Genomic DNA, 13,425 nt, shown 5'->3' on the forward strand with positions numbered 1-13,425 from the left:
AGTCCATCACAATCTCCCTTCTGACCTTTCCCAGCTTCCTACAAATGGATGCCTTAATTCTCCGAGGACCTTTTATCCCTTCAAACTCTAAAAGGAAAACGAAACCGTACGATATTTTGGGTTATGGATTGGATTTCCGCATGGCTGAGGGGTATTGCTTCTTGCGGGAGGAAGCCACAAGTTCCTGAAAGTGATTTCTAATGATATGTAGCAGGAGGATTTTTATGAGGGGGAAAAACATACCCCACATTTTTCTTCTAGGGCTTTCATTTGATTTTTTAAATTTCTATCTCCTGAGGCTCAGGAGGAAATTACTTGGAAGTTGAGACAAAATCTGATAGCTGTCACCCAGGGCGGCCATTTTCACACAAGCAAGACTGGGGGAGGGGACGGGAGACGGCGGGGAACAGTTGCTGGGGTGATTCCACTCGGGAGCTTCCTCTCCAGCTCCAGATTAAAAGGCCAGATATGGAGTCAGCCCTGGCAGAGGCTTTCATTTGTTCTTGTAAAAATAAGAAGTGGAAACAAAGAACCTGTTGTCTTGGTTGCCCTTGGAGCTGAGAGCAGGCTGGGGGAGGAGCCAGGCAGGCTCAGTCAGTCCCGCTGCCCTCCAACCAGCCCTTCACGAAGGGCATGCATTCCCTGCATTCGCGGTTCCTACTAAAGTGCTTTCTGCTGTGCTGACGCTATTGCGTAGCTGGACCAATTCACCAGCAGAATTCTAACTAAGCAGGTAGCTCGTGGCAGAGCTAGCGAGCCAGGAGGCCAAGCTGCCAAATAAAATAGAGCTGGGTACAGTTTAGTGGTAGGCACCTGCCTCTATAGCATACACTGGGGCCATGGGCTTGATCCCTAACAACAGACAAAAAAAAAAAAAAAAAAAGTGTAAAATGAATCTAACCCTATGTCACACTTATGTGGCCAAAGCCTATTGTCAGAGATGCCAACCATGAAAAGTGCCACTGGTCAAAACAGGGACAGCAACTAGTGCCCTGGCATGGGCCTCTAGTCCCAGACACTGGGGAAGCTGAAGTAGGAGGATCACTACAGCCTACAGATCCAAGAATAGACCAGCAACACAGAGAGACACTGACTGAAAACAAGCACGCAATGACAACAAAACAAATGAAGAAAAAACACAAACCCACACTAACACACACAAAAACCCCAAAATGAAACTTTTCTAGGCCCAGAATATAAAACAAACAAAAAACCAGAAAACCAAAAACACCCGTGACAGTTGGCAAATATTCATTATTTAGTAATGGTAGCAAGAGCTTTGCAAATGCCAGTCAAGGGCTCTACCTCCCAGCTCTCCAGCCAACCCTTCATTTAAAGATGAATTTGCTCAGGTGTCTAGGACCAGCTTCTCACTGGCTCTCCCACATGTGCCCCAAGTCTGGAACAGCAGTGACCTGTGGTTTAACCAGGTTTCCAGGTGTGATAAGCGAAGAAACTATTTGTTTACTGGCTAACACTGCTCATGACACAGATAGTGTAAGAAATCAAAAAATAGTGACTTTTCATCCAGTGGCTTGACCTGGCTTCCCAAGGAGCTCAAAAAAGCATTCTCTAAAATCTTCAGAAGAATGAGGAATTCAGAGTCTCCGTGAATCTGCTTCTTGAAGAAAAGATGGAGAAGGAGTAAACTGAGGTGGCTTTGAATCCCATATTTGAAGTTACTAAGGTGAGGACATAAGATTCTTAAATAGGGGAAACTGTACTAGATAACAGTAATCTTAAAGGCAGAACCACAAAATATCTGCATGATATTTGTAGTCAGATTTTATATGCACATGCTGTTACGATTTCAATTGTATAAAGTTGGAAAATGAGCAAAGCTGGGATAGGTAAAACAAACAATGAATGGGGCTTAGTTCCCAGCTCAAAATAAAGACGAACAATAAATCTGTCAGTCAGAACTACCTAGCGCAATGCCAGTCAGGCTTGAAGTGGACATGACTAGAGGAAGCCCTCAGGGGAGGTTGAGAAGCCATTTTTGGTCTGGGTGCTGACTGTGTGGTGCCGACTGTGAAAACTCACCTTAACCTTCACCGTATACTCATGTACTTTTGATGAATTACATTAAACATTAGTGGATTATCTTGAAAGTGTTACTAATAGAGGCAGAGTTTGTTGAGAAGGGCACAAAGCAGTAGACATAGCCACAGCTGTCTCATTAGAGGTATGTTCTAATGAAATTCCTTTTCCTCTAGATTAACTGTTGTCAATCTGTGGATCATGACCCCCAAGAGACCATTGGAGAACACAGATATTTACACTACGATTCATGACAGTAGCAAAATTACAGTTATGAAGTAGCAATGAATTTATGCTGGGGGCCACCACAGCATGAGGAACTGTATTAAAGGGTTGCAGCATTAGGAAGGCTGAGAACCTCTGCCCAAATGGAAGCCCCAGGTCTCTCTGCCTTCTGGATCTTCAAGGGGAGAGGGTAGTGGTTTTCATGTCACAGCCCTTTCATTGCTACTGTGAAGCTCAGACATCTAGACCAGGCCCTGGTGAAGGGCAACTGTTACATTCTAACGGTATTAACTAGAGCTGGCCAAGGAAGCTTGAAATTCCTGTCTGAACGTTGGGGTAGTGTGAGAAGCGAGTAGTGCAAGACCACAAACATCACCCAGCGCTCCACGTCACAGAGTACCAGCAAGGTGGCAGTAGGAGCAGTGTCCCTCAAAGACTGTGTCTAGCCTGGGTCCTCAGAGGGCCTGAAATTCCAGTCTGAGCCAGGAGAATATTTACCAAGCTTTTTTATTTTCTTTCTTTCTTTCTTTCTTTCTTTCTTTCTTTCTTTCTTTCTTTCTTTCTTTCTTTCTTTCTTTCTTTCTTTCTTTCTTTCTTTCTTTCTTTCCTCTTCTCTGTCTGAGGACAGGGAATACCTAAGACTGTCAGCTCAAAATGATGGGCCCAGGGAAGATGAGGGTGGAGAATGAGCCTGCCTCAGTCTCTCACTCAGAGGATTGGGGAGCAAAAGGCTGTTATGTTCCCATACTCCCCAACTCTTGGAAGGATACAGACAAAAAACTTGAAATCCCATGTAGAGAGGGCTGACCCTCATGAATAACCCTGCCATCTTTCTCCTGCTTATCTAGCTTCTTTTTGCTAGAGGGTAGAGTAGATTTAATCAGCTCTTAGCTTGTAAGCAAAGCACTCCAAAAGCCCAGGCCTCAGGATTGATGGGGGAAGCACAGATGAAGACAGAGGGGAAGGGACTCAGGTCCTGTTTTGTGGCAAGGGATGAAGTCTAAGGTTGACTACTCATTTTCAATTTTATCCTCTCCCTTCCCTTCCCTTCCCTTCCCTTCCCTTCCCTTTCTTTTCTTTTCCTTTCTTTTCTTTTTTCTTGCTTTCCTCTCACTACTTCCAGGCAGAAGGAATGGCAAGTACAAGGCTAGGTTAGGAGCCCCTTGGAGATGAAGTCTGGGGCTCCCACAGAGTAAGAGAGAAGGAAAGGTAGTTTAAGAGGGGCCAGGGAAGGCAGATAGGTCCCAGGGTATCTTGAAGGCCATGGTGAGAATTTTGGTTTCCAATGGAAATCTGTTGAAGAGTTTTGAACACAGTAGTGGCATGAGTTACGATTAGACTCTCTGATTACTGCTTAGATAAAAGCCCAGAAAAATTGAGAGAGTGGTGGCTAGAATACCAGACAGGGGCCAGGGCAATGGCGCTGGTGAGCAGTGTTTCCTTTGTGAATCTACTTTAATGGGTGGAACGGCTATGAACTGAAGATGGATGGGAGAGGGATTATAAGAGAGACTGCAAGAATGGCAGGAAGATTCATGTAAGTGGGATAAGAAAGACCCAGGACAGACTGGCTTTGCAAGGGGACCCCAAGGGTTCAATCATAGTCTCTGTAAGTGTCATGCAACCTCTGAGTCCATAAAGAGGACCAAGCAAGGGATCTAAGTTGAAAATCACCAACATGTAGATGGCATCAAAGCCACAGGCCAGGTGGGATTAACTTGAGACTCTAGAGACATTGTAAATACACATTCCATCTTTTCCGTCAGGTACTGCACTAAATCCTTTACAGCCCTCAGCTTGCGGAGTTTCCCTGAGAATGCTATGAAGTTACTCTATGATTACTCCCATTTCACTGATATGGGCATTGAGTAGAGAAACCCCCAAATATCTTAGATAAGGCCAACTGGATTAAGAGGAGCAAAGAGATGAAGAGAAGAGGCCTAAGAGTTCTGGGTACTCCAGGGTTAAGGGGGCTAGGGAGCAAGGGAGCATAGACTAGAGGCCAGAAGCAGCAGTGGGGGAGGGGAGGAGAGTTACAATGGGCATGACACCAGACACCAAACTTCTGATCCTCTTGCCTCCACTTCCCACTTGCCACCATTATAGCATGTGCCAGCATATCCTGCTTAAAGATGATTTAACATATGCGAAAGGATGTGTGCAGAGCATAAGCAGTAGTAGGGGTAGAATATAGTTGAGACATGCCCTCATGCTTCTTTAATTCCACTTTGAAATGAACCTACTGGCCCAAAAGAAGGTGGCTCAGAGGGTAAGGTTTTTGATGTGCAAATACTAGGCCCCGAGTTTGGATGTCCAGAACCCATGTAAAAGTTGGACATGGTGGCTTGTACCTTCAGCCACAGTGCTACGAGAAGGGTCAAGAGCTCATTGAACAGCTTGTGTAGCTGAAACAGTGAAATCCAGCTTCAGCAAGAGACCTGCCTCAAAAAAAAAAAAAAAATCAGGTGGAGAGCAAAGAGCAACAGAGGAAGACACCCAGAGGCCACTCTGGCCTCCACAGGCATGCCAGTGCACCTGGTCAGACACACGTACAGGGGTGAAAGAGAGGATGAGAACATGTAGCTCCTTCTACCTGGAATGTGGGTGGAAGAGCATCCCCAGTGCCTGTGCCTTTGCTGTCAGCAGGACCCAGAGCTGCTTCTCCTGCAGTAGTACCAGGGACAGAGCTCCCCTCTGCTCAGATGATGGCCATTGCTGGGCCCGCCTGCATCAGTAAAGAAATGTCTATGCTGTGAAACCCTATATTTTAACCGTTTGGCTTTTGTTTTCAACACAGTTGTTTCTCCTGTGTCAGCCTATCAATTTTATTTCATACATTTAAAATGTATTCTGAAAAGGAGTCCAGGGTACAAAAACCAAACCAAACCAAAACAAAACAAAACCAAAAACCAAAAAAACCAAAACACCAAATCATTAAGACAGTGAATGCATTTCACAATTAACCACGGAATAAGGAAATGCTAACACAAGCAAGGAAGTAAAGGTTCTCTGCCCAGGGAACTGGCTTGGTATTTAACTCTAGGTTGTATCAACTGGGGAAGTTCAGGCATTTTGCAATGGCTACGGCTATCAGACTCATACTCATGGAGAAGGACGTCACAGGAAAGTGACAGGGCCGCATCTGGGCAGACGCTGGAAGTACAGCAGCAATCCCCAAGGAAGTGCGGGGCTGTAGCTAGCTCTCCCCTTCCTTCTTTCCTTCCTTCCTTCCTTCCTTCCTTCCTTCCTTCCTTCCTTCCTTCCTTCCTTCCTTCCTTCCTTGTTCCTTCCTTTCTTCCACAGCAGTAGAACAAGAGTCATAACGGACCTCTGCTTTTTGGTATCATTAGGAAAGCACAACTGGCTGGCAACTACAAACCCCTGAGGCCGGCACATGATAAGCACAACTTATATACATTGTTAAAGACAATTCACCTTGTTTCTTTTCTTTCTTTACCATTAAATAATCAATAACTTCCCAAGACCCAGCCTGGGCTCAAACTCCTGAGCTTCCTCACCCCACCTCCCAATCCGAGGATCACAAGTATTTACTTCTATGTCTGGTAACTCTATAAATGGGTAACTTCAATGTTAATAAGCACAGTATCCAAGTACATTAGTCTAAATAAAAATGTTATTGTAGTGTACTTCTGGTACTTTTGTTTTTGTTTGCTTGCTTCTTTGAGGCAGGGTCTATTTATTATGTAGCTCTGGCTGTCCTGGAACTAGCTATGTAGATCAGGTGAGCCTTAAACTCACAGAGGTCACCTCCCTTTGCCTCTGCCTTTGCCGAGACTAAAGGCGTTCACCATCATGACCAGTCATGCCTAGCACTTTTGATCACTCTTAAATTTGAAAAGGAAAAGATGAAAAGAGGTATTAGGGCTGGGAGTATAGCTCAGTAATACAACACACACTTAACATGCACCGCAGATAAACACAGGCGAAGTTAGTGATTAAACGAACTCCAGCTCTCTCACCCTATAATCTGCTGAGGTCAGAGAGCAAGATCTCAATGGCTTGCAACCCACCCCTCCCCCCCAAACCTTAACAGCACCTGTGACTTATACTCAGGGGAGACGTTCCTTTCACTCTGTCTATCACCGGCAGAGTTTGGGGTCTATCTCCCAGCACTGCATTTCCTGCACATGGAAGAAACCGACATCACTAAATTCTACTTATCAGCCTGGACTTCAGTTTTGCTTAAGTGTAACAGTGCAGAGGCCTCTAGGTCAAACCTGGGCTAAGAAGAGCCTTCAAACAACTTTGGATATGAGATGAAAAAAAAAAAAATCTCTAACTGAAAACCATTGTGCACTTGTGCATGAGTGTCAAAAGTTACAGAGGAAAACAAATTAATCAAAGCCCTTCACACTGGGGTATAAAGAAAATCCCAAAAGCCAAAAGGCGTGGAGGAATACCTTGACTCTCCCCACTCCTTTGTAGAGACAGCCAGGGTGACGAGGGTACCTGGAGCTTGCCCAGCTAAGGCAAATGCAGCTCTTCCTGAGAGGCATGGCATTGCAGCACCACCCTCTAGCTGCCAGCACCTGCCTGCCTGGGATGACGGTTCTCTCCCTCAGTCTTGGTCAGAGAACAAACAAGTCAGGCTGGTTTGAAACTTGCCTGGGCAACCAGCGTCACCTGGTTTGCCTGCGTGTCCTGTGACTTGTGAGCAGAACCTACACCATAAATCTTAAGTTCGTACTCTTCCAGGGCTCAAACGGGAAAGGGGGGAACCCGGCGAAGAATCTGGTTTTTGAGGCACCAATTGCTGTCATTCAGCAGCAATGACATTCTGCCTCTCTGCCAACAACAAAGGCTATATCAAAGAGCTTAAAAGACTTGACCTTCCACCTAGGACCCCACCTCTGACCCCTGTGAAGATCATTTTCCAGATCAAAACCAGCCCCTCCTACATACTCAAAGGGTATGCAGCGTGCCAAATCGGCACAACCTGTTGCTTCCCGCCTTAATCATTTACAACCTCATTCAGTTCCAAAACCCCGGGATGGCTTTCCAGGTTAACAGCTATGTAGGTCTGGGGATTTTCTGACCTGAGAATGCAAAATGGGTCCATCCTCTTTAGGTGCTCCCCTTTAAACCTTCTGGAGACTGACAGGCTATACTGAATTCTACTTCACGCACGGAGAGTCCGCTGTGTTACTCTTTCCATCATTGTGACATGGCACCGACAATTTCCCGGTTCTGGTGCCAGGAGGAATCAAGAAGGTATAAAGTTCAAGTGCCGTCAAAGCAATTAAAATAAACAAGCAGAGAAGGAGCTTCTAGGCCACGCCCACCTCCTACAGAGAATTTCATCTGGCATTGTCACCACACTTCCAGTCCCCAAACTTTGAAGGAGTGAGGGACATCAGCCCTCTTCATTCGCCAGTCCCCGACTCGCAACCAGCACCTAACTTTGTCTTTGATCACCTGTGGGTTTCAGAAGGTTCCAGGCCATTTTCCAGGCTGCTATCTGTCTGTACCATCTCCCGTTTCAGTTCTCCGATCTCCGAGGCAATTGTGTCGATGAGCTATTCAAAGACAAAAATAGCATGACGTCAGGAAGTGAAGAGGCGGGGAGCTCCTACCCGCCACAGATATCCCCCCCACCCCAGTTTTAAACCTTTGCTCTGTGAATTTCCTCTAACCAGAGGAAAAAATAAAGAGGGAGGGAGCAGCTCCCCTTTAAAAAGAGGAAGAACTTAAGTTTTGGTATTGGGAAAGAGCTGGTTTCAGTATTGTAATAAGGAAAAGGTTCTGACACCAGTTTGGGTTGCTCAACATGAATATAGAAGGATAAATAAATGCTACTCAAACCAGGCCTCCGAATTCATTTTTTGTCAAAAGAAACAGTTCAAGGATCTCTGTGAGTTGGAGGCCAGCTTGGTCTACATAACAAGTTTTAGCTCAGCCAGGGCTACAGAGTGAGACCTTGTCTCAGGGAAAAAAATAAATAAATAAATAAATAAATAAATAAATAAATAAATAAATTACAAGGCATGGTGGCACACAACAATAATTCTAGCAACTCAAAGGCTGAGGAAGGGGTATAAAAATTTTGAAACCGAGCCAGGCATGGTAGCATACTTCTGTAATCCTGGCACTCAGGGACACAGTGGCAGGTGGATTTCTGTGAGTTCAAAGCCAGCCTGGTCTACAAAGGGAGTCCAGGATAGCCAAGGTTACACAGAGAAACCCTGCCTTGAAAACCACAAAAAAAAAAAAAAAAAAAAGGAAACCAGTCTAAGATATATAATAAGACCCTGGTTCAGAAAGAAATAAACATGTAAACAATTCAGTACTTACAAATTCAATTTTTGTGAGGTTCTAGGGACCAAGCACAGGCCTCACACACACTAGGCAGCTATACTGCCGGAGCTACATCTCCAGAATCGATCAACTGACTCTTTGGTTGACTGAGCCATGGACAGAGCCAGGCCTTCCCGTGGAGCCTAGGCTGACCTTGAACTTGAGATCCTCTTGCTTCCGTTTCTCTCCCTCCCTGCAATTCCTGTCTTGGTGTTTTGAGAGAGGATTCTGCTATGGAGTTTAGGCTGGTCTGGAACCGGCTGTGTACACTGAAACTGGCCTAGAACTCAAGGCAACTCTCCTGCCTCAGCCTCCTGAGCACTGGGATTATAGGCATGTGTTACTATGTATGCCTAACTTAGTTTTTTAAGATTGATAAATACAGATCCCATGGGACATACTTGTACTTGCAGATATGTGGAAGGTAAAGACAGGAGGGTCATTTTAACACAGAAGACAGACCATACTAGGCAACATGGACTGGGCCTACACATGAATGAATGAATGAATGAGTATATACTCTAAAAATTAAAAAAAAAATACAAGCAAGAAGACAAGTTAAGAGAAGAGAAAGGCCTAACCAAGGCTGAGAACGGTGAATGGTGGGTGAGGAGGCCCCAGAGATATCTAGGGAATAAACATGACCTCTTCCGGCAGAGGCTTCTGCTCTCTTGTGTTTCCAGCTCACCCGAAAGGCTGGGGTAAATCCAAGCTCACCCACTCACCTGGGTTTTTCTCCCCTCCCCCATCTTCTTTTTGGCATTGCTGGGGGTAGAACTCAGCATCTGTGCATGCCAGGCTGGTGATGCACGTCTGAGCTACACCCCCAGCTGCTCACTACAAGCTTTTACTGGCATTTACACGTCACTGTATGTGTATAGAAAGTGCTTATGTTTGCCACTCTGCCCCAGGCTTTTGAAAGCGCAGTCATTTTCACCTCCACGAGGCTAACATTCAGTGTGTCTACTGATGAGCTGTTTGAAAAGTCTGATTTCACTCATTCACTCATCCATTCAGCCTCAAACCCACCTGTGCCAGGCGTGAAGTAGAGAGTAAGGCTGGCAGGTCTCCATTTTTACTGGGCTAGCATTTGGTGAAGAGAGAGAGAGAGAGAGAGAGACCCTAGCGCTGGGGGCTGAGATTTTTCTGGAATGAAGATAGATTAGGGGTATTTAGGCAGTAACTAAGGGGCCTTGCTACCTAGTGTGGGTCATCAGGACAGGTGTTGGCACAGGTAATAGAGCCTTGAATGACAAAACAAACAAAACAAAACAAAAACATCAAAGAAACAATCCATCATGCGGAAAGTTCCAGAACCTGGAGAAAGAAGCAGGCAGGCACTAGACCACGCTGACCAAGTAGCACAGTCTTCGTGCATTTGAGTTCCCCACAGTAAGAACCATTGGAAGCATTTTCTGTGGCATTTACGAGGCTCACGTTTTATGATCTACGGGATTGTCTAGTTAGGTTTGCAGGAGGAGAAACAAGGAAATCGATGAGGAACAACTGCAGGGGCCCAGACAAGAGACCGCTTTGGGCCTCTTGAGAGCAGTGAGAACAAAAAGAAGAGGAAGATCCAGGAACAACTCACCGGAAATGGTTATGAGTTGATGGCTGGCTGCAAAATTATGAGAAAGAACAACTAGAAATTGAGCTGTGGGGTGTGAGGGTGCACGCTTGTGATCCTGGTACTAGAGAAGAGGCAAGCGGGCCAATAATTCACGACCATGTTCAGTTACTCAGAGAGTTCAGGGGCCGGTCTGGAACAAGGAGACAATCTCAAACCCAAACAAGGGGCTGGAGAGATGGTTCAGCAGGTAAGGGCTCTTACTGCTTTATCTGAGGACTAGGGTTCAGATGGTAGCACCCGTACTGGGTGATTCACAAAAGCCTGTAGCTACAGCTTAAAGGGAGCGAACACCCCTTTCCAGGCTCCATGGGTACACACACATGCATGCACGCACAAATTATATACATATGTGTGTGTAAAGAAAAGTTGGCCAGTCGTGGTGGCACAGACTTTGAATCCCAGCACTCAGGAGGCAGAGACAGGTGCATCTTTGTGAGTTCAAGGCCAGCCTGGTCTACATAGTAGGTTCCTGGCTGGCCAGTGCTACTTAGTGAGGCACTTGTTTGCTGATACTCAAGGTTAAACCTACAGCATCATGCACACTAGAGAGAGAAAGGGAAAGGGAGAAAATAAGGGTGAGAAGAGTAACATTTTTGGGAGCAGCTGGGGGAAAGGGATGGGCAGCTGTAGCGGACATGCTCAAGATACATTGTACACGTGTGTGTTTGAAATCATCAGAGGGTAAATAAATAAATAACAAGAAAGTGTGTATGTGAGTGGAGAGGGGTGGTGGGGTTTAAAATTAAAGGACGGAAGGGCGGTTTGAATGGCTCTGCGGAAGACCAGCTATGCTGAGGCTATGGCCTAGACAGAAGAGCTACACAAACAGAGGGCCCCACCAGAGGGACTCCATGTTCTAGCCTTAGGCAAACCTCCCAGAGAAGATTCCCACCCCAGCATAAGACAGGTCACCATGCCTCCATTCAGCGCTCTGCTCTTCATCACCCTGCTACCAGCTACACCGGTTTGAATATAACATCCCCCAACGCAGGCTGATGAGATGGCTGAAGACCTGAATTCAAGTCCTGGGTCCCCGGGGGCCTTCCCCAAAAGAAGCAATGGACCCTTCTGGCTAAGCTCTTATCACTGCACCTCTAACAGCATCTCCAGGCTTTGCCCCTGCTCGCTTCTCTATACCTATACTGACTCTCACTTAGGGGTACCAAGCTTGCTAATCACTGAGCATGCCATTTCTCTCTGTGGTGAAGGCACAAAGATGGATAAATGCAAATGTTGCTCTTGGCTGGATCCCTGACAGCAGAGGGTATGCCCCTTCTCCATCTAATCCCTGCATAACCTACCCACCTGACAGCATAGAGGGAATTCTTCATGAACAGGGCCAGAGTGGAGTGGTCCAGGGCCAGGCCTGCTCTTAGTGTTATGTTTTTAGGCCCATGAGGCTCCTGCACCAGCGAATGTTATCACCAAGAGCCATTCCTTCCTTCCTTTCTGAAGTCCCATGATTTGGGCTTTGGGAGTTATTCATATTGTTCTTTGATAAATTTGTGCTTATTTGCTTATTTTTAATTCCTAAAAGCTTTCGTTCTAATCTCTTACACTTGATTTTTCCTAAACTCGTTCTTTGAGGACAGAAACAGCCCCTTCACCACTTGTCGGGACTTCTGTTAAAGGTACCAGGAGCTTCTCCCAAACCTGGTGCTATTAGCTGAAGCAGTGCTCCTCAGTCTTCCTAACAGAGACCCTTTAATACAGTTCCTCATGGCGTGGTGAGCCCCCAGCCATAAAATTATTTTTGTTGCTACTTCATAACTGTACTAATAACTGTTGCTAATGGTCTTATGTAACCCTGTAAAGGGTCATTCAATCCTTAGGGGTTTTGATCATCAGATTGAAAGCCACTGAACTGAAGTTTCTATATCTTACAGGAACATAAGCATCAGTCTAGAAATCTGAATGTCTCTGCTGAAGCCCCACGATGCTGAGGCTATGCTCCAGAGAGCCCTGGATGCTGAGGTATCTGCAAGGCTAGCCCATAAGTGTGGCTTGCACTACTCTGGTCACACAGAAAGCCTGCAGACCCTAGAGAACCAGGCAACAATGAATGTTACCTGGTGCAGTCAGAGGGCGAGATGGGACACAGGTTGTCATGGCATAAAGTTGGTGAGACAATGATTCTTACCCTCAAACCTCAGCATATCTCTGCCATTCCCCAAATAGTACACAGTAGGAACTTTATCTGTAGGCCAGGCTGGCCTTGAACTCAGAGATCAGCCCGCCTCTGCTGAGATTAAATGCACCACCGTGCCTGGCTTGGTATCTGGGTTTTCTTTCCCCTGCAGGGCTCTACGGGACGTGTCAGTGATGCACCTCTACTCAGAAGCTGGGAAGGGGCTGGGACTGTGACACCATGCTGGGGCACTTGCCTCGCATATCAGAGACCCTTGGTTTGCTCCTCAGCACTGCAAAATAAACAGAAAGAAAAAGTGCTGCTGGCATGGCTAGATACTTGGACCAGGAGTCCAGAGAGGAAGGTCATGGTGATCACAGGAGGAGAGAGGAAGATAGGCCAGGAGTTGGGTCTCTGGTCCCTCTCCTCACTCTAGGACTCAGAAACCTGGTCCCCATGAGGTGTTCACCTAGGTGACTTTGCATGTCACATCCATGCCCAGAGTGAGAGAATGATGAGGGCTCAGTGTTTTCCCCCAACCCTTTGAGACCTATGTGCTCAGGTCTGGTGCAGGAGTTTACACTAATTTGCACCACTTTGTAATTAATCATTTCCCTGCAGACAGAAACTCGGCCATAGCAGCTTGTACAGTTTAGTTCCGAGGAGGCCTGCAGCTCAGCAGGGAGGAGCAGTGGGAACTGGGCCACCTTGGGGCTCAGGAAGGCCGGCCTTCAAATCCCATCTTCTCTTCCTCCACGGGCTGGGTCACCTTGGGCCAGGCACAAGTCACAAGACAGATGCTATGAGAAAGGTGACTGGGGGACTGAATATTGCCACTGGTGCCTAAGTGTTCTCTATGCTCTTCCCACATATATCGCCTCCTATTTCTTACACTCAAGATTGCAGAGAACCAATGCTGAGGGTCCCTTAAGACAGCCTGGAAGAGGCCTAATCCCCAGCAGCAAGGACCTAGGGCAGAGCTATCTCTCTAACTGTCCAGAAGTGTGTCATCTACCCGGCGCCCATTTTCCTCTAAGGGAAAATGGAAAGTCATTGCATGTAACCCTGTATACACAGGAGGGAGGAG

General features: G+C 46.4%; 1 protein-coding gene across 10 annotated transcripts in view; it reads right to left on the bottom strand.

Annotated features, from left to right (window-relative positions):
- Rin2 (Ras and Rab interactor 2) overlaps positions 1-13,425 on the bottom strand; it is a 201,293-nt gene that overhangs the window by 54,703 nt on the left and 133,165 nt on the right. For 6 of the 10 annotated variants that reach the window (XM_060383134.1, XM_060383137.1, XM_060383138.1 and 3 more), the window contains 2 exons: positions 7,702-7,802; positions 4,859-4,990 (listed from right to left, as the gene is read on the bottom strand). In XM_060383134.1, coding sequence (XP_060239117.1) covers positions 4,859-4,990; positions 7,702-7,802 — 233 coding nt within the window. Of the gene's footprint in view, positions 1-4,858; positions 4,991-7,322; positions 7,474-7,701; positions 7,803-13,425 lie in introns of all 10 variants that reach the window. The other 4 variants (XM_060383140.1, XM_060383144.1, XM_060383141.1 and 1 more) reach the window with 3 other exon arrangements.

Source organism: Meriones unguiculatus, chromosome 4 (genome assembly GCF_030254825.1).
Source record: "Meriones unguiculatus strain TT.TT164.6M chromosome 4, Bangor_MerUng_6.1, whole genome shotgun sequence".
Lineage (NCBI taxonomy): Eukaryota > Metazoa > Chordata > Mammalia > Rodentia > Muridae > Meriones > Meriones unguiculatus.